Source organism: Arvicola amphibius, chromosome 5 (assembly GCF_903992535.2).
Source record: "Arvicola amphibius chromosome 5, mArvAmp1.2, whole genome shotgun sequence".
In the NCBI taxonomy this organism is placed as follows: Eukaryota; Metazoa; Chordata; class Mammalia; order Rodentia; family Cricetidae; genus Arvicola; species Arvicola amphibius.
In genome coordinates, this window is record NC_052051.1 from 54,866,509 (window position 1) to 54,892,856 (window position 26,348).

General features: G+C 40.6%; 1 protein-coding gene across 1 annotated transcript in view; it reads left to right on the forward strand.

The window, feature by feature from the left end:
• Ttbk2 (tau tubulin kinase 2) overlaps positions 1 to 25,185 on the forward strand; it is a 123,690-nt gene extending 98,505 nt beyond the window's left edge. Inside the window, 5 exon segments of the mRNA XM_042055143.1 lie at positions 51 to 267; positions 3,675 to 3,886; positions 5,625 to 6,210; positions 11,357 to 12,624; positions 18,153 to 25,185. Of these exon segments, the coding sequence (XP_041911077.1) occupies positions 51 to 267; positions 3,675 to 3,886; positions 5,625 to 6,210; positions 11,357 to 12,624; positions 18,153 to 18,615 (2,746 nt within the window). The 3' untranslated portion in view covers positions 18,616 to 25,185.
• Positions 25,186 to 26,348: the final 1,163 nt, after the last annotated feature.

Genomic DNA, 26,348 nt, shown 5'->3' on the forward strand with positions numbered 1-26,348 from the left:
CTTTGATTCTGGTCTTTTAAAGTTTTCTGTTTTCCTCCCTCACATTTCAGAATTGCAAATGCCACCCCCATTCCCGGAGACTTGCTCCGAGAAAATACAGATGAGGTGTTTCCAGATGAACAGCTTAGTGATGGGGAGAATGGTGTTCCTGCTGCTGGGTCCCCAGATAAACTGCCTGGGTCTCTGGGGCACACTCGCCCTCAGGAAAAGGACGTCTGGGAAGAGATGGATATCAACAAGAACAAGATAAAGCTTGGAATTTGTAAGGTGTGTATTTCTTGCATAGGAAGTGATATCTTTCTATGTACTTACTTTTCTTATTGCTACAGAGTTTAGAGTGTGTGTGTGCATGTGCGTGTATGTGTGATCAAACCCTGGTCATCTCCATCTCAACATTCCGTATCTGCACCAGGAAAGAACCCCCAGACTAGTTATCCAATACCAGGCTCTCAAACCTGAAATCATTTACATACAAGTAACATCATATGAACTGAGCGGGTTGGTTTATGTACTTAGGAAGATATATACATACATATGTAATGAATATACATGTTAATTAGGGTAGCTATAAGGGGTTTTTGATTGCTGGACTTCAATACTTTGATAGCTGGACCCTGATAGTCAGCCTCAGGAGGAGGAAGTGGCCAAATAAGGGAATAGCTTGGGGTGTGGTTTTAAGAATGTAAGCTAATGGTTTTCAGCAAGGAAATGGGGAGAAGAGCAAGGCCTGCCAGAGCCATCTTTGCCATGCTGGAGCTGGCTAGAATGCCTTCACTATTCTGAGAAATCTGTCCCATCTCTACACCTTTATTAAGTTATATTATATGACTTTAGCAATGTAAGAGGGGAGGGTGACATGGTGGTTTAAAATGAGAACAAAGCATAATGATAATATATGTATGAAAATATCACAAACCGGGTTCTTTATATGCTAACCAAAGGATCATCTTAAGGAAAGGCTGGATGGCTGCCTCAGCAGTTAAGAGCATATACTGCTGTTGAAAAGGACTTGAGTTCAGTTCACAACATCCATGTCTGTTGACTCCAGGAGATCTGATGCTTTTGGACTCTAAGAGCATCTACATTCATTGTGCATATACCAACACACACACACTCTTACACATCCACATGGGCTTGCAATTTGAAATAAAAGTAATCTTTTTAAAAAAATAAAATGTTATCTTTTTGAAAAAAAGAAAAGATCTTTAAGAGTATATGCTTAGTATGTTTGAGCTTCTAAAATAAAATTTCATAAAATAGGTCCCTTATAAACAACAGAACTGTATTTTGTGTAATTCTGGGTTCTGGAAAGTCCAAGATCAAGGCAGATTTTGGGGTCACTCTAGGGCCCTCTATCAATTTTTTTTTTTTTTTTTTTTTTTGGTTTTTCGAGACAGGGTTTCTCTGTAGCTTTGGAGCCTGTCCTGGAACTAGCTCTTGTAGACCAGGCTGGTCTCGAACTCACAGAGATCCGCCTGCCTCTGCCTCCCGAGTGCTGGGATTAAAGGCGTGCGCCACCACCGCCCGGCGCCCTCTATCAATTTTATGAGCACTCTGCCTCCATGAACACATCCCACCCCACATAGTCCATCTTCTTAGACATTGTTTGGAGTTAGGAGTTAAGCATGTGAACTGGAGCATGATAATATAGAAGTTCAGATTGTAGCCTAGAGATTGTAGTCATTTGTAAAAGCATTAATACACAAATGTGGTCCGGCTATTGACTAGGCACTGTCTCCACTCACAGTAATCAAGGATGAGCAGTAAAAGGTTGGGTCAGTGTTGTGTGTGTTGCTGCAAACTGAGCTTAGTCACGCCGAGCACACTACTGTGGACTACACCTCAAGCCCTAGGAATCTGAGTTTTGTAATGTCAACTGTGGTTGTCCTTATGGCACCAGAAGACTGAATTTTGATTTGGTTTTTATTTTTTTCTTCTTCAATTTTTATTTTATGCATGTAGATATTTTGCCTGAATGAATATCTGTGTGTCTAGTGCCCACAGAGGTCAGAAGAAGGTGTCAGAGCCCCTGGAACTGGAGTTAAGAGAAGATGTGAGCCACCATGTGGGTGCTGGGAAGTAAACCCAAGTCCCTGCATGAGCAGCAAGTGCTAGTAACCACTGAACCATCTCTCCAGCCTGAGAGATCTGGATTGTTGGTGTTGGTTGGTTGATTGGTTGGTTGGAGACAGACTCTATGTAGTCTCTAGTAACTCAGCCCTTTGTATTACTTACTCCATGCCTGGCCTTCCACTCTGCCCTGGCAGCTTCTTGTTCTAGACCCAGGTATTGGTTTTGTTGTCTATTTGCTTTTAAGAGAGGGAATGAGAAAGGTGTATAAGAATTTTAGTAAGTCTCCTAACTCTTCTCAAAGATAACAACATCCTTTCCAGGATTTAGTTTTAGTATAGTAGAATAGGGTTCTGTAAGCATCTAAGTAGATACAATGTAAGAAGTGAAGGTCTTAAGCAGTTTTAGACTATTCTTGTGCCAAAAATACTTTTTTGTTTGTTTGTTTGTTTTTCATGACAGGGTTTCTCTGTCAAACTTTGGAACTTATCCTTGAACTCACTCTTTAGGCCAGGCTACCTTTGAACTCACAGAGATCCACCTGCTTCTGCCTCCTGAGTGCCGGGATTAAAGGCATGCATCATCACACCTCAGCTCCAAAAATACTTTTAAATAAGTAAATTAATACTAAAACTGAGTATAAACCTAGTATAAACTTAGTACAAAGGATTAATAAGCAGAATTTAATTAAATAAAACTATTACTGCCTGCCAGGAGGTGGTTGCGCACGCCTTTAATCCCAGCACTCGGGAGGCAGAGGCAGGTGAATCCCTGTGAGTTCAAGGCTAGCCTGGTCTACAAGAGCTAGTTCCAGGACTATTACACAGGGAAACACCATGTAGTTGCTGGGAATTGAACTCAGAACCTCTGGAAGAACAACCACTGCCCTTAACCACTGAGCCATCTCTCCAGCCCTTTTTTACTTATTTTTAATTATGTGCATGTGTGTAGATGTCAGAGCCTTCAGATACCCTGGAGTTGGAGTTACAAATGGTTGCGAGTCACCCAGTGTGGTGACTACTTAGATGCTCTGAACTGCCTAGCCATTTCTCCAGCCTCAAAGTCAAGATATCCGGGTTTTTTGGGTTGCTGAGTTGAGTCTAGAGGTAAAGGTTCTTGCCGCCTAACCTGGCAATTCACATGGAAGGAGAGAGTCAGCTCACACAAGTTGTCCTCTGACCTCCATACTCCCATGTGGTGAGGGCACATACATGTAGCCAGTCTTTCTCTGTCCTGCCAGCCAGCTCCCAAATAACAACAGACAGGGAAACTTACTATTAATTATGAAAGCTCAGCCTAGCCGGGCGGTGGTGGCGCACGCCTTTAATCCCAGCACTTGGGAGGCAGAGGCAGGTGGATCTCTGTGAGTTCGAGGCCAGACTGACCTACAAAGCGAGTTCCAGGACAGATAGGGCTGTTACAGAGAGAAACCCTGTCTCAAAACAACCAAAATAAACAAATACATTAACAATAATAATAATAATAATAATTTTTTGAAAACATATGTAATCATTTGTTGATATTATTTGAAAGGCTTCAGTGATTTCTCCCATGTATAATATCTGGAGTATTTTTCATGATTCTATTTTATATTTTTTTCCTAGGCTGCTACTGAAGAAGAAAATAGCCATGGTCAAGTAAATGGTATTCTCAATGCTCCAAGCCTTGGCTCTCCAATTCGTGTCCGATCAGAGATTACACAGCCAGATAGGGATGTTCCGTTAGTAAGAAAGTTACGTTCCATTCACAGCTTTGAGCTAGAAAAGCGTCTGACACTGGAGCCAAAGCCAGATACTGACAAGTTTCTTGAGACCTGGTATGTAATGTATTTTTTATTTTCCTATTATATTTTATATCCATTGTGAAAATTCTTTCAAATAAGAAATTCTTGTGTTTTTATAATACTGACTCCATTGTTTCCATTTGTTTATATCATAGGGTTTTTGTTTGTTTGGTTGATTGGTTGGTTTTAGTTTTTCAAGACAGGGTTGGATTCTCTGTGTAGCTTTGGAGCCTGTCCTGGAACTAGCTCTTGTAGACCAGGCTGGTCTCGAACTCACAGAGATCCGCCTGCCTCTGCCTCCCCAGTGCTGGGATTAAAGGTGTGCACCACTACCACCCGGCTGTTTATATTATAGTTATATATCATCATCATTCTTAATTTGACTTGTCTAATATCATTACAAATTTTATAGCAAAGTTTTTGTCTTTGAGAGTGCTGATGAACTTCCTAAACCAGATACAGTAATTAGATGAACACACTTTCTGTGGCCTTGTTAGTGAACTCTTTGAGGCAGATACAGTAATTAGATGAACACACTTTCTGTGGCCTTGTTAGTGAACTCTTTGAGGCAGATACAGTAATTAGATGAACACACTTTCTGTGGACTTGTTAGTGAACTCTTTGAGGCAGCAATGTAGTGGTTGAAAGGGCACGGTGAAGACCACACTAGACAGGAATGTGGGGCACACACAGAAAAGAAGCGGTGGCAAAATACATAGCAGTAAGTTTGTCACCGTGCCCTGTAGCACTCACACCTCCCAAGAAAGAAGAAAGGCTAAACTTTAGAGATCTGTGTATAAATACCCTAACAATTGTTGTTTTTGATCAGTATAACAAATTTTGGTAACAAGATGGAAATAAAATGTAAGATTTGAGGTATATTTACAATTAATAAAAGGCTTCAAGAGGATTAAGATGTATGTGGTGGAACTGTTGGCAATGAAATGTTAAGTTAAGAGAGGCTATGGTTTAGGCTGGGGGTCTAATTCAGTTGGTAGAGTGCCTGTCTACCATATATGAGGCCCTGTGTTCAGTCCCCAGAAAGACATAAACTTTGTGTTGTAGTTAGTATATGCCTGTAGCCAGGCAGTGGTGGCGCATACCTTTAATCCCAGCACTGGGGAGGCAGAGGCAGGCAGATCTCCGTGAGTTTGAGGCCAGCCTGGTCTACAAGAGCTAGTTCCAGGACAGGCTCCAAAAGCCACAGAGAAACCCTGTCTCTAAAAAACAAAAAAATAATTTAAGCCAGGTGGTTATGGCACATGCCTTTGATCCCAGCACTTGGGAAGGCAGAGGCAGGCAGATCTCTGTCTTTGAGAACAGAGAGTTCCAGAACATCCAGAGCTGAATTAAAAAAAAAAAAAGTATATGCCTGTAATCTCAGTTCTAGGAAAGTAGAGGCAGAAGGATCAGAAATGCAAGATTATCCATTATTATATATCCAGACATGATCAAATGGATGGATTAGACTTGAACAATGCTTTAACCATTTTGAATTACAGTTAAGATGAGAAATAGATTTAAGAGAGCAATAGGAGTAAAAACTTAGTTTGGCAAGGACTTCAACTAACAAAAGAGACTTTCAGAGTGGACAGTGTTGGGGAAGAGCAAGAATGGCAAGTAGAGAGCTTCCACCCTGTGAAATCCCCTTTGGTTTTTTCATACGTACTCATCACACTTGTGTAAGAATGGTTGTTCCACATAGAGTTTATCAGTATCTAATGATTGTTTCTCTAAGGACAATTGAGTAACTTTTTTCTGTTTCCTTAAGCATGGAGAAAATGCAGAAAGAATCCAGTGCAGGAAAGGAATCTGTTCTCCCTGCTCTGCCTCATAAGCCTTGCGTTCCTGTTGTGTCCCGCACTGACCATGTCTGGCATTATGATGAAGAATACCTTCCTGATGCCTCCAAACCTGCCTCTGCCAACACACCAGAGCAAGCAGATGGTGGTGGCAGCAATGGATTTATAGCTGTTAATTTAAGCTCTTGCAAGCAGGAGGTTGATTCCAAAGAATGGGTGATTGTGGACAAGGAGCAAGACCTTCAGGACTTTAGGACAAATGAGGTGTTAGGCCATAAAACAACTGGAAGCCCTTCAGATGAGGAGCCTGAAGTGCTTCAGGTCCTTGAAGGGTCGCCTCAAGATGAAAAGATCCAAGTGGGTCCTTGGACTGACAACCATCATTTAAAGGAAAGCTCAGGTGTGGTCTTAGCACTTTCTTCAGAATGTCCTGCCACTGCTGCTTCAGAACAGTACACAGATAGGCTAGACCTCCAGGCTGGAGCTGCTAGTCAGTTCATCACAGTTACTCCCACAAGTCCAATGGAGGCACAAGCAGAAGGACCCCTGACTGCGGTAAGAAACTGCTTTTGTTGTCATTTTGTGTTGTCTGCTCAATGTGCTATATTAAAAAAAAAAAGCCTGAACTGGGTGTGGTTGCACACACTTTCAATCCCAGGACTCAGGAAGTAGAGGTAGGTTGATCTCTGAGTTTGAGGCCAGATTCTTTTACGTAGTGAGTTCCAGGACAGCCACGGATACACAGTGAGACCTTTTCTCAAAATGACAACAAAAAGAGAATACTGGAGCTAGGGAAATGACTCAATCAGTAAATTATTTGTTGTGCATATATGAGGACCTGGCTTCAGATACTCAGCACCCACATGCAACCCAGGCATGGCAGTACACATCTGTAACTCCAGCACTAAGTTAGAGTATGTGTGGATCTGGGGGTTGGGGACGAAGACAAACGGGACCCTGGAGCTTACTGGTCAGCCAGTCTAGCCAAATCACTGAGTTCCAGATCTAGTGAGATCCTGTCTCAAAAAATAAGGTGTGTCCCACACATACAAGCACGTTTATACACACCCATATGCATGCAGAGAGAGAGAGAGAGAGAGAGAGAGAGAGAGAGAGAGAGAGAGAGAGAGAGAGAGAGAGAGAGAGAGAGGAGGGAAAGAAGGAAAAAAAGAAAGGCTAGGTGGCATGGTGGTTGACAGCTATAACCTCAGAATTTAGAAAGCTATAGAAAGGACCACTGTATGGTCAAGGGCAGAGCTCACTGTGGCCTCACCTATCTTTGCAGTGACTCTTCTCGTCTTTCCTTCAGACCTCTTTTTTCCAAGCACCACTCCTCGTTTGCGGTGGAAGCAGGACACTGCAGGAGCGGTCTCAGTGTCGCTGTGCTGTCCCAGGCCACACATCTCTCCGTCTAGATTTGGGATTTAGTTAAGAAAGCATTAAGTTAGCCGGGCGGTGGTGGTGCACGCCTGTAATCCCAGCACTCGGGAGGCAGAGGCAGGCGGATCTCTGTGAGTTCAAGGCCAGCCTGGTCTACAAGAGCTAGTTCCAGGACAGGCTCTAAAAACTATGGGGACCCTGTCTCAAAAAACAAAAAACAAACCAAAAAAAAAGCATTAAGTTAACTGAGAGCAGATGAGATGCTTTTGAAGAACAAACTATTCCTTATCCAGGTTTGTAGCTTACAGTCACTGTTCAAGTTCATGGCTTTATTAAAATGAACTTTGACTTTTTTAAATGTTTATATCTTATTTCAGTTCTTTTGTTTATCTTGATAAGAATTGAAATAACTAGATTATAAGTCATTTTCCTGTTTTTTTTTTTAACAAAGTCCAAGAATGTAACAATAAAGGCATCTTTCCTGTGGTTCTGTGCCAGAGCCCCACCACAGAACAGAGTGAACTGATGTGTCTGTTTTACCATGTTATTGATAGTTCTTTGTCAGCTGCTTTCATTAAAAGTCCTTTTTGTGAATTTGTTTAAAAACAGAAAGAGAACCACTGTAAAGTCAAGCTAGTCTGGGATACATAGCCCCAGGCAACCTGGGCTATAGACCAAACCCTTAAGTCAAAATAAATGAATAAACAAAAGCAGAAAAGAGAAGGTAGGTTGGTAGATCAGTTAAGATTGGACAATAATTGGAGGCTTAAGTTTAGCAAATGGGTACTTGTAAACAATAGTGTTCATGCAAAATTTTATAGTCGACCTGCAATAAGGAAAAAATAAAGCCAGGTGGTGGTGGCACATGCCTTTAATCCCAGCATTTGGGAGGCAGATGCAGCCAGATCTCTGTGAGTTTAAGGCCAGCCTGGTCTACAGAGTGAGTTTCAGGATAGCTGGAGCTATATGAGACCCTGTCTTGGGGAAAAAAAGAAGAAAGAAAATAATAATTTAAGTGAGCTTTTCTTTGTTACATTAAACTTAATATTTGAACTAGCATTATAACTTAATTTTGCAACATTTATAATTAGACTACAAGATCTGCCTGTTTATGTGTGTATGTATACAAATTATTGTAAAAATTTTTATTGTTGGGTTCAGGGGGGTCGCACAAAGATGAGAACACCACCATGTCTAATAAACCAGAAGCAAACTTACAAATAAAAAATTAAAAAAACAAAAAAACAAAAAACCACTGCAGGACACAGAAACTTATCAGCTAGCTGAGACCACAGCCTGAGATGGTGTTTGTTAGGCTGTGGCAAAAGGCTGGTTTCTGAACCCACTTTTTATAGTAAGGGCGCCAAGCATTAGGTCTAGGCAAAGGAATTTTTACAACCTTGACCTGACCCTTGGATTAGTCAGCTGAGACACTAAAGAGGGGAGTGAGTTCTAATGTCAATGGGTAACTAGGCAGCCATCATGAAATATTTTTCAGAGGAGATTACAGCAAAAGTCACTAATTGTAAGAAAACAGATGTCTTTAGTAATTAGTTAGAAAAAGGGACTGCTAGTAATACTAGAAGGTTAATAAATTAGGATTAACTAGTTCTTAGGCTGGGAACTTAGAAGACAGCAGAAAGCTTTTCACACTATCTCAAGGTAAAACTCAGTTACTGACTGCCATACTTTACAACCTCCATTTTCAGAGCTCATTAATCAACCTGGTGTTTGTACCTTGTCCACTGTCTCCGGTTCCTCCAGGCAGTGTATACTGGAGCCCCATGCCTCCCCTTTGATGGCGCCAGTTTCCCTTAACAGAGACAGTGCCTAACCCAGAGGTCACGTATCTCTGTCTCCTAGAGGTTAACTCTGAGTTGTGCTTTGTTTAGGATTTTCCCCACCCTCTGAGTGGTTTAGGACTTGAGCTCATGCCTGTAATCCCCATACTCAGGAAACCAAGAAAGGAGCATTGCTGTGTGTTCCAAGCCAGCCTAAGCTATAGAGGAATTTACTAAGTAGACCAGGCTTGGTCTCGACCTTGAACCCCCAGAGATCCACCTCTTCCCAAGTGTGGGAGCTAAAGGCATGTGTGTACATCCCCTACCTTTGCCCCAGACTATATTATTTTTTGTTTTGTTTAAATTTATGTGGATGGGTGTTTTGCCTGCATATATGCCTGTGCCTCATGTGCATGCATGGTACCCATAGAGGCCAGGGTGTCTGACCCTCTAACTGGAGTTACAGACATCTGTGAGCTGCTCTGTGGGCGCTGGTAACTGAATTCAGATTCTTTTTAAGAGCAATAAGCACTTTTAACCCTTGAGCCATTTCTTTAACCCCCAAAATGTAATTTTTTGCTTTTGTTTTTTGAGACAGGATTTCTCTGTGTATCCTTGACTGTCTTGACTGTCCTGGAACTCGCTCTATAGACCAGGCTGGTTTCAAACACAGAGATAATGCCTGTCTCTGTACTGGGATTAAAGGTGTGTGCCACTACCGCCCGCCAAAATGTAAATTTTTGATAGGACAGGAATTTGTAATTTAATTATTTTGGGCAGTGTCACAGTAATACATTATTCTACTACTTGTATCTTGTACTTCTAAATTGTCCCTGTCCATGGGTCAATATGAGATAAAGATGTTATACCTTCCATGTTATATCAAACAAAGCAAAACAAAAAAACAGGCTATTTGGTGCAAGTATTTAATTTTCCAAGGTTTTTATTATCCTTGAGCAAGAGAAAAAACAAAGTATGATTCATAAGTTAAAATGGATAGGATAGTTGATTCATATGGTCTCCTGCTGTGTAGCCAACTCTTAACATGTTACTAAAATTAATGCTATTCTTCCTGAACTATTAAAGTAATTCCATTTGATGATTTCTTTGATTGTAATAAATAAATAATAAGACTTCTATACTCATTAGTATGTAGGCTTTTATATTGGGCATTAATAAGACTATGGAAACATGAAGGAAGCAGAGACTGTGAAGGTGATGTAGTAAGTCTACAGAAAGGCATGGGTGACACAAGTCAAGGACAAGAATAGAAGCGATAGAAATAGTGTGCCTTTGCTGGGCATGGTGGCTCATGCCTCTAATCCCAGAGACTAAAGCACGAAGATTGTTATAAACCGAAAGTCAGCCTGGGCTGCATAGCAAGACCTTGTCTTAAATAAGTTATCATCTAACCGTTATGAAATACAGAAGTTAATGGTATGAAAGGTGCAAACAGCTTATAGGGAGGTTTTTTTAGTCTATAGGTAGCATGTTGTAAGTATAGGAATTGTGTTTTGTCTTTGAATTTCAAGGTTAAGGAAGGTATTTGCAGCTACACTTTGAATCAGTTTTCTCTTGGTACTGGGTTTTCTCTTTTCATCTCATCAGGGTTTTACAGACTGAGAGCAGATGCTGTGTCAGTAGTAGACTGTGGTGTGCGTGGCTTTCCAGACCCTCATGTCTGTGACTTTTTTTGGCTTTGTTTTTCTACATTTATGAACTTGCATTAATAATGGAATTCAATTAAATTTGGGGGAAACAAAAATAGCAGTGTTATCATAGAATTTATAGAAATGAGTTTGAATATTTTATAAAATTTAAAATGCTATGAGACTGTTACATGAGAGTAAGTCATGTACAGTTTGTTATAATTGCCTTAAATTCTGTCTAGCCATTCATATACATTTTCCTTATAAGATTGTTAGTCATGCATGCACACGCACACACAGGTCATAAGATAATCAAAGGAGTTAATATCAGATCTGTAGGAATTATTTCTTCTGGAACTGGCTTCAGTCCCAGAAGGTCAGTGAAGCATTGCCCTTGTAAACACTGTTGCATTTGTTTTGCATTAGTATTGGAATTACATACACTGCTGAGGCGACTGCTCTCGGTTTATTGTGGATGTAGATGTTTACCTCCAATGTCATTTCACGTCTACTTTTCTATTTCCACAGCAGGGTTTTAAAAAGTGATGTACTATGAATTTTAGATTTTAATATTATTATAAAAATATACTAGAGAGCCAGCAAAGATGACTGAGGAGATAAAAGTGCCACCAATCCTGATGAATGACCTGAGTTTAATTCGTAGGACCTACACGGTGGAAGGACCCCTGGCAAACACACCACACACTCGTGCGCGCACGCACACGCACACGCACACAGACTGACAGGCAAGATTGTCTAGTGAGTAAGATGCTTGCTCCCAAGCCTAAAAACATCTTTGCTACTCTTACAAATTGTATTATATCTCAAATCATGCATCTGACTGATACCCCACATAATTAGATGTTTTACATTTTCTTCCCACTTCTCCAGATTACAATTCCTAGACCTTCTGTGGCATCAACACAGTCAACTTCAGGAAGCTTCCACTGTGGTCTACAACCAGAGAAGAAAGATCTTCAGCCCTTGGAACCCACTGTGGAACTTTATTCTCCAAGAGAAAACTTCTCATGCTTGGTTGTAACAGAAGGTGAACTTCCTAGTGGAGGAAGCAGAATGGATTTGGGACTTCAGATAGATCATATTGGCCATGACTTGTTACCCAATGTGAGAGACGGCGATACATCTCAGGACTTGGGACCAAAAGACCTTCCTGACCATAATAGACTAGTTGTGAAAGAATTTGAAAATCTCCCTGGAGAAAAAGAGGAAAAAAGCATTCTTCTGGGCTCAGATAATGAAGATGAGAAGTTAGTTAAAGGACAGCATTGTGTTGAAATCTCTCTCCCAGGAGATTTTGTGACTGCAGAAAGGGATCAGTCAGCTACCACAGAACCTCTTGATGTATCAAAGACACAGAATTTTAGTGTAGTGCCAAATCAGGACAAAAACCATGAGATAATGAAGCTTTTGGCAGCTGGAACTTCAGAAATTTCTCAACAAGTCATTGATCCACATGCTGAAGGGCAGATGGGCCAGGTGGCAGCAATGCAAAACAATAAGCTATTTAAGGGTGCTGACATTAGGAGTGAAGATGTGCCTGGACATCAGGGGGACCTCTCTACTTTTTTACACCAAGAGGGAAAGAGAGATAAAGGTATCCCTAGAAATGGAGAGCTATATCATTGTGTCTCAGAGAGTCATGGTCCTCCCACCCGGAAGGACATGCTTCGGTCATCCTTTGTAACCAGGCACAGCCGGATTCCTGTTTTAGCACAAGAAATAGACTCAGCTTTTGAATCATCCTCTGCAGTCTCTGCAAAAGAAAAGCTTCTACAGAAGAAAGCCTACCAGCCAGAACTTGTCAAACTTCTCGTGGAAAAAAGGCAGTTCAAGTCTTTCTTGGGGGACCTCTCAAGTGCCTCTGAGAAGCTATTAGAGGAGAAATTAGCTGCTGCTCCTGTTCCCTTTTCTGAGGAGGAAGTCTTCACTTCCTTTTCCCGTCTGGCAGTAGATTCCCACATGAGTAGATCAGCTGAAGATGGCTTTCTGTCACCCATCCTCTCCCAGTCTAGAAAGAGCAAGATTCCAAGGCCAGTTTCCTGGGTCAGCACGGATCAAGTTAACAGCTCAGCTTCACCTCAGTTCTTGCCTCGGCCACCACCAGGAAAGCCACCAATCAGGCCTGGAGTAGAAGCCAGGTAAGGCTTAATGCTTTCCGTGTGTGTAGCCTGTGTTGGTGTTTTCAAGTGTGCTTTACTGTATGACATCAGTGGTACTACTTCTTTTGAGCATGTTTTCTTCTCTCTTTCACAAGCCTTAGGGCACAGTACAGATTGACCCAAGACTATGCATTTTGTTTCCACTGTGACAAAATAAAACAAACATAAATTGTACCATCTTACTCATTTTAAGTGTTCTTTTCAGTGGCATTAACTGTGTTAATTTTGCCATGTAACCATCTACTTCTCGGGTTCTCTTCATCATATAAAATTGAAACTCAGTCCCAGCAACACTCATCTTTTTTGTTGTTTTTGGTTTTTTTATGTTTTTTGTTATTATAAACACTTCGGGTAAGTGTAGAATCTATAGTATTTGTTCTGCTGTAGCTGGCCTATTTTTCTTAGCAGAAAGGCTTTAGGTATTCATGTTAGTGTCTAGCAGAATTTCCTTTCTTCTAAAGATGGTCGGGAGAAAGGGAACTTCTAGCATTTTGGTGGGCTGTTTTTTTTTTTTTTTGGTTTGTTTTGGTTTAGTTTTTTGAGACAAGGTTCCCTATATATCTTTGACTGTCCTGGAACTCACTCTGTAGATCAGGTTAGCCTCAAACTCACAGAGATCTGCCTGCCCCTGACTCCTTGAGTGCTGAGATTAAAGGCGTGCGCCACCACCACCCAACAATTTTGGTGTTTGTTTTATAGTGGCTGTACAACATTTTGTTTATTTACATTTGTGTGTGTGCATCTGAGTGTGCCTTTGCAGACACAGAGATCAAGGACAGCTTGTGGGTCTTGGTTCTTTCCTTCTACCTTGTGGGTCTCAAGATCCAACTCAGGCTGTCAGGTTGACGAGCACCTTTGCTGCTGAACCATTTGCTGGCCCTGCCTTAAAGCATTTTGTTCTTTGTTTATTGTGTCTGTTTTCTTTCCTACTGGTGTGTGTATGTGTGTGGTGAAACTTTAAACTCCTTTATTTTCCCTATTGTGTATGTTGTGCCTGTTTCATTGTGGTCAACATGGAGTACACAGACTGTCCTGAAGTTCCAGCATTCTAATTCGGTTTTTAGCAGTGTAATGCTCCTGTAAGTTTCCATCCCCAGTCCTTGTACTTGTTTAGATATAAGAGTATGTCTTCATTTTATATCCCCAAACATAAGCTTATAATTGTTTAGTTTTGCTTTTGCAATAAGGGCTTTTATAGCTCAAACTGGCCTTGAACTCCTGATCCTCTGTATGGCTTCATGTTACCCTCTAGTATACTCTCATTTCAAACTGCAGTAACTTCATTCAGCTAGCATTGCTAGATGCAGGTCTGAGGGTAATGTCAGTGGTTATGTAGTACAGGTATTGAACCAGGGTCTCACGCATACTAAGGACATACTCTACCTCTCAGCTATACTGCCAGAACCCTACCTCGGCTCTTACCCACAGTATCATCATTTCTCCCTCATCTTTGAGGGATACTTTCTCAACACGGGATTCTTGATTGACAGTTCTTTTCTTAGAGCTTTAAAAATCTCAGCCCTCAGGGCTGGAGAGGTAGCTCAGATGTTAAGGGCTCTTAATGCTCTTCCAGAATTCAATTCCCAGCAACCACATGGTGGCTCAAAACCATCTCTGAGATCTGGTGCCTTCTTTTGGCCTGCAGGTATACATTGCAGGCAGAACACTATACACATAATAAATAAATCTTTAAAAAAAAAAGTTTCAGACCTCAGACTATTGCCCTTTGACCTACAGAAGTTCTGCTGAGAAAAGTCTTTGCAGACTCCGTACATGTAACAAGCTGTTTATGTCTTGCTGTTCCCAAGACTCTTGACAATTTGACTGTGTCTTGATTTGGTGATATGTGATTCGGTAACTTTGGGGTTATCCTGCTCAGAGTTCATTGAGCTTCCTGGGTGTTCTTTCTTGGGAGTCTCCTGCTGTTCTTCAGGCCGTCTCTTCTTTCTCTTTTTTCCTTCTGCAACTCCTATGGTGCCTCCATCAGTCTTACTCTCTTCTTTAATCTTTTCTCTTTCTGCAATCCAGACTCAATATCTGTTTTCCTATCTCACCATTTTCTTCTTCTCACTGTTCAAATGTGCTTTTAAAAAACTGTGTGTGTACACACCATCACACTTGTGTGGCAGCCAGAGATCAGCTGGAGGGAGTTGGGTCTTTTCTTCCACCATGTAGGTTCTGGGGGTTGACCTGAAGTCACCAAATTTGGAGGCAAAGCAGCTTTCCCCACTGAGTCATCTCTTCAGCCTGCCCTGGTCTTTAATATTTAGTTCTTAGAGGGAAAGAGAGGAAGTAGAGGTAGAGTGAGGAAATACTAATTCTTTGTGTCCCTGAAGATCACTTCAGTCACAGAAAAGGGGGCTTGCAGTGATGGACAGATACAAGCAGAGGCAGTGGACGGCCGCTCTTACATATCATGAGAACAGCAACGACAAACTAGATAGAGCACAGTAAAATAAAGTTTAATGTTATTTTTTTTCAGACTTAAGCCAGCAGAATAAAAGGAATTTTCAACCAATGAGACAATTATCTTTTTTGTTTGTTTTTTTTTTGTTGTTGTTGTTGTTGTTTTTTTTTTTTTGGATTTTAGAGACAGGGTTTTCCTGTGTAACAGTCCTAGCTTTCATTGAACTAGCTCTTGTAGACCAGGCTGGCCTCAAACTCCCTCTGCCTCTGCCTCTGCCTCCCGAGTGCTGGGATTAAAGGCATGCACCATCACCGCCTGATGGGACAATTATCTTTAAAGTTACCACCATATGATCAAACTCCTAAAATTAAAACTAAACAAAATAAAAATATATCAGCCTCTGAAATGTTCCATCCTATCACTTTGAATAATGTAGCATAAGTCATTTGTATCATTAGGCAATTTCTTTTTTTCCCTTTTTTTATTATTTTTATTTTAAAAAAGAAAAACTCCTTTTTCATTACACACACCAATTCAAGTTCCCACTCCCTCCCCTCCTTCTATTCCTTCCACACACCCTCCCAAACCCCACCCCATCCGTTCCTCAGAGAGAGTAAGGCACATTGCTTTGGGGAAGGTCCAAGGCCCTTCCTACTATATCTAGGCTGAGCAAGGTATCCATCCAAAGAGAATGTGTTCCCAAAAAGCCAGTGCATGCAATAGGGATAGTGGCCCCTCAGTCTGCCCCAGCATTGCAACTGTCAACCACATTCAGAGGGACTAGTTTGGTTCTATGCTTGTTCCTTCCCAGTCCAGCTGGAGTTGGTGAGCTCCCATTAGCTCAGGTAGACTGTTTCAGTGGGTGTGTCTGTCATGGTCTTGACCCCTTTGCTCATATTCTCATTAGGCAATTTCTTGATAGTTGATCTGGTTAGTAAACACAGAGGTTAGGACCTTGTAGGATTCTCAGCGCTAGCAAGAAAATGTTTGTATTATTACCATTGTAACTTGCAGAATGAGGGAATTACGCATTAATTCATTTACTGAGAAGAAATGGGAAATTAGAGGAGTAGTAAGTACTACTGAAGCAGAATGTAAATTAGTTTGTAGCTTTTGTTATTGGATCGTTTTTCTGTTCAGCATTGTATGTAGGTTAGCTTATACTTACTTCTCATAAAACTATAATGAATGTTGAATACTCCCGAGGCATCTTTCCTAGTTTACATTGATATAAGTCATAACAACCTGTTGATTATTCTTACTGAGGCTCGTGCTGGTGCTGTGCACCGTGATCACCCACCAATGGCAGTGTCATTTGTTGTTGGCCTCATTCATAGCTGTGCTGGGATCGGGGGTGGAGACAAAAAGCAACTGAACATAGAGCCTCCAAACAGACTTTTTTCCCCCAAAGATTTTATTTTTAACGGAGGATGGGGTATGTGTGCTTGTGGCAGTTGCCCTCAGAGGCCAGAAAAGGGTGTAGGATCCCCTGTAGCTGGAGTTAAAAGTGCTCATGAGTTGCCCAATGTGGGTGCTGATCCATTGGGAGCACTGTACTCTTAGCTTCTGCGCCATATCTACAGCCTAAGGATAGTTTTTGTTTGTTTTGTTTGCTTACTCTGATTCCTTCAAGTTGTATGCCAACTGCTTTAGAAATTATTACATAGTTGACTGCCACAGTGCTGAAGGTGGGATGGGTAGCTACTACCTTGCTAAAATCTGAAATTGACAAAGTTAACTGAAGTTTATGATCCAAGTTTTCCTCTGTGTATTGCAAGCTTTTAATTCACTTCAGATTTCTAAAATAACTACATTCAACAGACTCTTCTCTGCATTTGTTTTCTAGGTGGGAGAAGTTCCTGGCATCAAAAAAATGTGTATATATATATATATATATATATATATATATATATATATATATATATATTCTCTACTTAAAACCTGATATACTACTATAATCATTTACAAGAGACAGGCTATCATAGGAGAATGAGATTCTAAAGAAGTTCACTGGAATTCTAAATAGTGCCGTACCCCCTTAGTCACAACACTTGAATACTTGTGTATCTCTACATATGTGAGTCTTCCTTTACTCTCGTGTAATCTGATCACTTCCCAAAGGCCCTACCTCTAAATGCCAGTCAGACTAACATTCCACTTTGTTATTAACAGTAGTTTAAGACCTTAAGGATTAAACTAATAAAGATGGTACAGAGACAACCCATACTTCCGTATGAATTGATTATAAATATAGTTGTGATAGCACACATGGATGCCAACACTTGAGAGACTGAGGCAGAACAAGTTCAAGGCAATAATGACCTACACAGTAAGCTTCACCAGTCACTTAAGAGAGAGCCTGTCTTAGAAAACCATTATAAAAACAAAAAATTTTGATTACTGCTAGACATGGTGGTAATGATGACACTTGAGAAATTCTGAAGCAAGACAATAGGTAGTTAACCTGACTATATAACAGAACCCTTTAAAGATTAAAGTCTTTACTTAAAATTAGTGTGAGAGTGTGTATGTGTGGGGATGTGCCACGGAGCTGTGTGATAAGGGCAACCTTGGGGAATTGGTTCTCTCTTCCCACCTTCATGTTGGTTCCAGGGATCAAACTCAAGTCACCAGGCTTTCATGGCAAGAGCCTTTACCTACCAGCCATTCCCCTGGCCCCTATTGGGGTTTTAAACCATACAAACTAAGGTGTGTTTGGTCAGGAATGATGGAAAGCTAAGAGATGGTAAATATCTAGAATCCTACTACCTGGGAAGCTGAGGCAGAAAAATGTCACGCTAAGGCCAACTTGGCCTGGATTACATACTGAGCTCCTGACCAATGTAGGCTACATAGGGAGACCTTGTCAAAGGAAACAAACATTAATCAAAAGGAAAAAGAGACATAGCAGATGTTATCTGTCTAGTGTCACATACAGTATACATGTGAAAAAGAAACTCAGTATCTGTTTAGTGTATTTCCTGGTTTTGACATACTTCATAAAATTATGATTTGGGATACTGTAGCTTTTAGGCACACTTATAATGAATTTTTGAGGTCCCATATCCAAAAATAATTAATTCTTCTCTATTCTTTTAAGGCTACGCAGATATAAAGTTCTAGGGAGTAGTAACTCTGACTCAGACCTTTTCTCTCGCCTGGCCCAAATTCTTCAAAATGGATCTCAGAAACCCCGGAGTACTCCTCAATCCAAGAGCCCAGGATCTCCTCACAATCCCAAAACACCACCCAAGAGTCCAGTTGTACCTCGCAGGAGTCCCAGTGCCTCTCCTCGAAGCTCATCCTTGCCTCGAACATCTAGTTCCTCACCATCTCGGGCTGGACGACCCCACCATGACCAGAGGAGTTCGTCCCCACATCTGGGGAGAAGCAAGTCACCCCCCAGCCACTCAGGATCATCATCCTCCAGGAGGTCCTGCCAACAAGAGCATTGCAAACCCAGCAAGAATGGCCCAAAAGGATCTGGCAGCCTCCACCACCACTCAGCCAGCTCTAAAACTCCCCCAGGGAAGAGTAAGCCAGCTAGTAAACTCAGCAGATAAGGAAGGAAGTGGGCTGCATCTCTGGGAAAGGTGTGAGATCTTCCTCCTAGACCTGATGCATGTGTGTCCCTGTACTGTCTGTTTCAAACAATCAGTGTTGATCTTCTCTTACAAAAGAAAGTAACATGATCAGTTATTTGATAAGAAGACATAAGTACATAACATACTAAGGAATTACCTAGGGCAGGTAGGAAGCAGATCAGGAGTCAAATGCTTCAGTCCAGCAAAATCCAAGGGGAAGAAACTTGTTACATGAGCTCTTGTTACAGCCACCCTCGAAACAGAAAATTGAGGATAGGAAATAGAATGGGATTTTAAGTGATTTTGCCTAATTTGTTAACCCTCTACTCAAAGAGTATAGCAAAAGTGTTTGATATTTTTCTTTACAACTTCCTAACCTTGGAGAGTCATTGTGCTGACATCCAAATATATAAGAAGCCTGTTGCCAGGAAACTAGTATTTGGGTATATTTGGTTTGTGTGCTTATTTAGTGAATCCACACCTTTCTTTCCATTCATTCCTAGTATCTTTCCCAGGTTTTACATTGTTTTAAAATTAATGTTCCTTTCCTCTTATTTTAACAGTTCACCCTAATAAAGGTCTCAGCGCACACACTAACACTTTAAAATCCATTTGCCCTTATTTAGTCAAACCTTGCTATTTTCCTTTGGCCACAGTTTTTAACTCATATTTTTATCTTAAAAAAAAAAAAAAAAGCAGTGTCTAGCTAGAGCTGTTTGGGGCAGGTGTGTTTGGAGAGGAACAGAGAGTGGGACAATGTCCTTAAAGGTAGGAGCATCCCCTCGTACCTAACAACATCTCCTCCTGTAGAAGGAGGCTGACCAGAGGAGACAGCTCCCTTTATGTCCTCCCTGCGCTCTCTATAGTGTCAGCCTTCAAGATGGCACTAGGAAAGCACAACACTTTGGAATGTGGTTTATGCTTTTGGAGATTTAGAAAGAAATTAAGTATGTTATTGAGGCTTATAATCTTCATATTTTAAATTTTACACACTTAGTTATATACACTTAGCCAATAAGGAATGAATATCTGGGGAAATAAATTTAGGTTAAATAGTTTTCTTTCAATGTTTTTATAAATTGGTTCTTGTATTGTTCTATGCTTGGGCTTCTTAGCCTGATCTCCACATAATCTCAATTTAAAGTTCTATTCTCACTCTCTAAATCAGGCAAATTAAAGAGTACCAGACTTTTTAAGTGGGCTATTTGATGTCCTGTGAGTGTTTAGTATGATAAAAACCTTATTGAGGTAAGGGAAATTGATCTGCCTGCTGTTGAAATCTGCCTTCTAACAAACATATACTTTCTCTTTGATCTTGTGTTGCTGCCAAACCTAAAACAATTGAATTTGAGGTAAGGGTGGATGGAGCTGGAGGTGTATTTCTTCACTAAGTGAGAATGTTCAGTACTGCATCCCAGCTGCCCTGATGCTGCACTTGTTTTCTGTATTGAGCATTTTCAAACTTGGAACACTACACTGAGACACAAGGTCTCCCTGGAGAAATGTGGCATAGTGTGTAATCTACGTTCTTTCCAGGTTCAAGCATTTCAGAGCAGTGCAGCAGATAAGGCACATTTACTGTTTGTCTGTTACAACTGGAGACTGACCCTTGTGTATTATATTGTAGAACAGTTGCTGCAATACTACTTGCATGTCTTTCATGGTAAATTATATAAATATTATAAATATAGATACATATGCTTATATAAATCCATTCTTTCTCATTCTGCATTTGTAATTTCAAAATCCTAGATGATGAAATTCCTTTCCCATGGTGTGCCTTGTGTACACTTTGGCATTGCCTATCTTCATTGTCCTGGGTATGTGACACCTAAGATCCTCTTGCCTTCCAGGTGCATAGTGCAACAGTTGGCAGTCCTTAGCAAGCCAAGTATAAGATACTTAATTTTCATTTAGAAAGTATCTTAATAGGTGAAATTTTAAACAGGTTATGCTTGTAATACAGGCTCAAAGATTACTCCTGTTAGCCACATAATGCTGTCCATATGTTTAGGGTGGATTGATGGGCATTATAAGTATGGATCTGGCATCAGTTGATTTTTAAAACATTTTCTGAAAGTTGCCTCTTTCATGTCACTCTTTTGAATGGGAGTGGGGATGGGATGTAGGAGAATTAAGAAATTATCTCTCTTTGTGTTACATTAGCTAAAGGATGCTAAAAGTAGTCAGCTTAATATTGACCTCTCTAGTCAGAAATGTGCTAACAGTTACCACTGGGAAAGCTAATACTGGCCAGACTTCTTTTCTGAATTTTTCTGCTGACAGTCAAAACCCAGGGTGATGGCAGCATGACAGAGGATGTTTTCTGTTTGGGTTTGTTTTCTCCAACCTTCTAATGTGTTGCTTCCTTTTCTACATGTCATTAACAAACTCATCAAAATCCAGAGAACAAATGGCCTCATTATGTGAGAATATTTTATTTTGAATGTAGGGAAAAGAGCCAACCAAAGATGTTTTTGCTCCGAAGAAAAGGAAATGGACTAATTATATTTTATGTATCAGTAGGTCCATTTATTAAATGCTGTTCTGATATAGTGATTAAAAAACTGAGCCAGGTGGTGGTGGTGCACGCCTTTAATCCCAGCAATTGGGAGGCAGAGGAAGGCAAATCTCTTGAGTTTGAGACCAGCCTGGTCTATAGAGTATGTTCCAGAACAGCCAGAGCTACACAGAGAAACCCTTTTTCCACCCCCGCAACATATGCACACAAAAGAGATTAATAAGCATAGTTTGTGCTTTTAGATGTTACAGTTCTTTCGGGTTGGAAATAGAAGTTGGCAACCTTAAGCCACACTTGGACCAGGAGTGTGATCCAGGGAGTCAAGCTTTTGTTGGGGTTTGGCTTTGTCAGTTCATTATTTTGAGAAATTTCAGCTACAGGTCATCCAAATAATATAAACAGTTTGGCTATTTTACTTAAGGTGAGAAATATGAGCAAAGCTATAATGAAAGTAGTGTGAGACTGAGGTTAAATTATCTTTTGGAAAACAAGTACCTCCTGGCTTCCATCTGCACAGGTCATTCACTCACACCTGCCCTTGCCGTGGTCCTGGGATTAACAAAAAAAAAAAAAAGGACTTAGTTCCTAAAAATAGCTTAGTTCCTAATGTTGCCCCCAAATTTTACTACTGACTTTCAGGCTTTGTGAATTGTGTGAAGTATTAAAATCATACCTAATAATTTTGCATAGCCTAAATACATTTGACGTCAATGGATATTGAACAGCAGAGGAAATTGGATCATGTCCAATTCAGCATTAAGATACAGGTTTTAAGTCACCTTCCAATGAAGCTGTCTGCAGCCAGGCACTTATCTCCAGCCTTGGTACACAGGTTTTTAGTTGCATGGTTTGCAATGAATGTTTTTGGTAAAAGTTGCCTTACAAGTTAATCAAGGCCTAAAAAACAAACAAGTAACAAAATGGCCAAGGGCCCATTATTATCATTACCCACTTTACATTTTTTGCTCTTGAATACTAAACCACTGTGTGCTGATGTGGTGTTCTACATGTGCAATATGTCTGTCTGTTTCACTCTTGGCCACTGTGGGAACTGAGGGGCTTCAGCTGGCACCGGAGATGTCTTCCCAGCCACAGATTCCTAGGTTACTGTTTCTATGATTGCATCAATTGTACAAAGTATATATTGCTGCATGTTTTATAAACCTAGACCAGATAGCTAACTAAGTCACAATGAGATTTTCTACGCCCAATAACCTTGATGACAAACAGGTGCCTTTCTTCAAGGGCAAAAATTTTACATTTCTACTCTTAACATTAGGAATTGGTGACAGGATCCACAATTCAGTGGCTTAAAGAAAATTGCATCTTGAAAATGCTATCTTAAAATATATTTGTAGATAATCTAGATTTAGCCTTGGAGATCAAAGTTTTTTATGTTTAAAAACTTGTTAGCTAGGCATGGTGGCTTATGTTTCTAACCCAGTTCTTGAGGGGCTGAGGTGGGAAGATGGGACTCTAAAGCCAACCTCAACTTTCATAGGGATTTCAAGTTCATCTGGGCTTGAGTGTGAGAACCTGTCTCCAAAACAGCAAAAATGAATTCCTTTTTTTTAAGTTTTCATATATGTATGTGTGTGAGTGTATATGTGTGTGTGTGTGTGTGTGTGTGTGTGTGTGTGTATTTCATTGAGCATACTCCCGCTCATTCTTTTGTATCTGTCACATCTTAAATATTTCTTCTGTCATGTTCATGTAAGGATAAATTTGTTTGCATTCCCTTTTAAAATATGAGCCTATTTCTTGTTTTGTGTTGGGCTATTTCTGGGGAGAGGGTCATTTAGCACTTCTTCCACTGAGGTAATAATAGGTGAGTTAAACTACACTGTTTAACTTTCTTGAATTTTGTTTTATAGACAATATATTTGTAGAATAGCTATTTAGGATTCAATCCAAATGTGTTATAGGATTGCAGCATGTAATCTATGCTACTGTGGTAGTGCTTACATGCCAACATATACCCAAGTCCAGAAGTCACGCTGGCGCATATTTAGACCTTTACTTAGTATGGAAGGAAACTTATGCAGTTCCACAGCTTGGACAGTGTGGGAATTGTGGTGCCTGGTATGTACCAAGTGCTTATCGGTACACCCCACTTCCCGTCCTCAGCAAAACCTTACAAAGCTCTAGTGTGTAGAATGTCGAAGTGGAAACTCCTCGTTGTTGGGGATTTGCCATACTTTGGCCATTTCTCCAGAAATTTAACACAGTTTTGGAGCCTTTAGAATCTTGTTACCCAACATTGCTTGCCAGAACTACAGGAAAAGGACCCCTAAAGTTACTAGGGAACTCTTAAGTGTGGGACAAGAACCCCTGTTCACTTAGAGGGGAATCTGGATAAGGTCTTCTTCTTGTGAGAGGATTACATCAGAATATTAGAGACAAGATTGTCTCATGGTTTCACACAATCTCAGGATGCTAAATGGCAAAGATTTACTCAGTAATGACTTCAGGATTTGCTCTCCCACATAACAACTAATAGCCAGGCTGCTCAAGGCATGTTTGAGGTAATGGGATTATCTTTCTATACTACACTCAAACTGTGGTTTTAAGAAGCCCTGTAGCAAAAGTAAAGTGGCATTCCTTCCATTGCCCTTACAATGTAACAAGCTTCTGCCCTCTCTAAGTGGGGGTGATAGTATCCACACTGTAGACTAGTGATGCTGACCTCTCTGGTACCTTCAGCCAGAGTTTTTAGACCAACATCAGGATGAATGGCAGATCTTTGAGACTATAGAATTACAGAATTTGCTAATAACATAGTTTTGCACTAACAATGGATAGATTTATATCTCTATAATTTAAAATTGTTTTGTATTGTACACAGGATTGTTCAACTAAAGACATTAGTAAACCTAGGTCTTATGTAGACTATCCTTGCCATATGATGCTTTTTAAAACTCTCATAAAACATGATTTAAGTCCTCAAAAGTTCACTTGTATCACAAGCAGACTTAAGACTATCCAGGTGTTTTTGCTCATCTGCAGCAGTAAACAAGGCTACAGAGTTTGGCTATGATTTATTTTAGGGAGTTTGATGAAAAGAAAGCTTTGAGACTATTCAAAACATTTCTTTTTGTTTTGGTTTGGTTTTTTAAGACAAGGTTTCTCTGTTTCGCCTTGGGTGTCCTGAAACTAGCTTTGTAGAGCAGGCTGGCATTGAACTCAGATATGTCTGCCTCTGCCTATCGGAATGCTGGGATTAAAGGTGTACATTACCACCACGTCTGGCTAAAATAGTTTCATTGAACTCTTCATCAATTACTGTAATTAGTTCTCTAAGTTAAAGACTTCAGAAATTAAAATACAGGAAAATAAAGGAAACCTCTTTTAAGACAAAGGAAATGTAGCACTGGGCCACTCAGGATGTTGAAATCGGATTACCTACACTTGGTGGTCTGTGTCTGTCATCCCAGCAGAGCAAAAACCTTAGATGAGATTGAATTAGATGTGTCGAGTACAAAGAACAGATCTGATGATCCTTGCTTGTGCCACCTTGCTGTTCTTTGATTTACAGTTCTCATTTCCCTTTGACACCTTTCTTAAAATAGCACCTACTTCATCAGCAAAGGAGGCATGTCTGATTTTGTGTTAGATATAAATGTTAAGTTTATAAGCTATTATGGCAAATGTCATCAGATTTAGTCACAACCAGAATTCTCTTATTGGATAAGACAAATGAGTTAAATTACTTTAATCCGCTTTACTATCCTCATTTTAGATGAGAAAGTGCTCTTTGCAGTTCTTTTAAATGTATTGTGCTGTATTCTTTTCCCTCCACACGTCTTCCCTTTATGTGTTTTTGCTCAGGCAACCAAGGGCATAGAGCATTGAAAGAAAAACACGGAGTGCTTTTGTATAGGCCATCTGTACATAAAAGTGTAATTATTTATTTAATTTTCCCATTTGTACCATATTAAAGCTTTGTACAGTGTTTTAAGTTCTGTTTTAAAATTATTTTGTATTTTATTTTTATAATCTAGTAATAAAACATTCAGTACGCATGCAAACTTTAGTGCTGTTTGTGTGATGGTTTGGGTTCCAAAAAGTGGAAACATTTTCTAATCTACTAAAGTGTCACAGATCCAGTACAGCAGAATTGACAAGGACATCTGGGGCTAAGTGCATACAAGCTGGGTGAAACCAGGGCTCCCCGGTATGGATGGCGGTGTGTTCAAACTGGCTTTGAAACTCAAATTCTCCTGCCTACTGCCAAAAGCAGGAAATCCAGCACAGAAGTAACCCTTAAAAGCTGCCTTTCCTTCTCCCTAGCAAACATCCTGGTTACCACTAGAGGGATTCCTGTTCTCTGTCACCAAGTGGTCTTCCTTTGAAGGAGAGGAACAAACGGCAATTCACTGCCGCTTTTCTCAACTAGATTCCTATTTACTTACTTACTTACTTACTTCCTTATTCTGGTTTTTCGAGACAGAGTTTCCCTGTGTAACTTTGGCTGTCCTGGAACTCACTCTAGACCAGGCTGGCTTCAAACTCTGCCTCCCTAGTGCTGGCATTACAGGCGTGCACCACCACCGCCTGGCTGGATTTGTTTTTTTTTTAAACCAAGGAGCAACGTCCGAAAATCATGTTTTTCAGAATAAGGGACCGACAGGAGATGCAGCCCAAGGGTTAACCAGCAAGTGGGGAGATGGTGCATGGGTGTAAACACCTGCAGAAATGCCTTTCTCTTAAGCTGATCGTGAATACGCTTGACTTCTCAAATACAAGAAGTTGAAATAGTCACCTGATGTAAACAATTTCATACAGTGTATAAAGGAGTAAATACAAGTCTGAAGGACACTTCTGTGTGTATGGTGTCGTGGGGACCTTTCATAAGGTTGTGATCTGAGGGTTTTTACGAAGATGCCTCTCAGCAGGAACTATGTGCTAAACTGTCAGTTGATGGAGACCACCTGAAAGCTTGGCCAGTGGTGAAAAGTCAGCCTCTCTGGGGGTGGGGGAGGTCAAAATAGGAGGTTACTCACGTAACTTTTTTTTGGTTGGGGAGGGAGTGAATCAAAAAGCTCTGTTTTCGGTGGCCGGAGGCTGTGTTTACGGCAGATGTGTGGTCTTAGAGTTGTTCACTTTTTTTTTTTTTGGCCTATCCTCTCTTTCGGACTCGGATCTCCGCAGAGCTGCGTCCGTCTCCTAGCAGCCCCGTCCAAGCTCACGC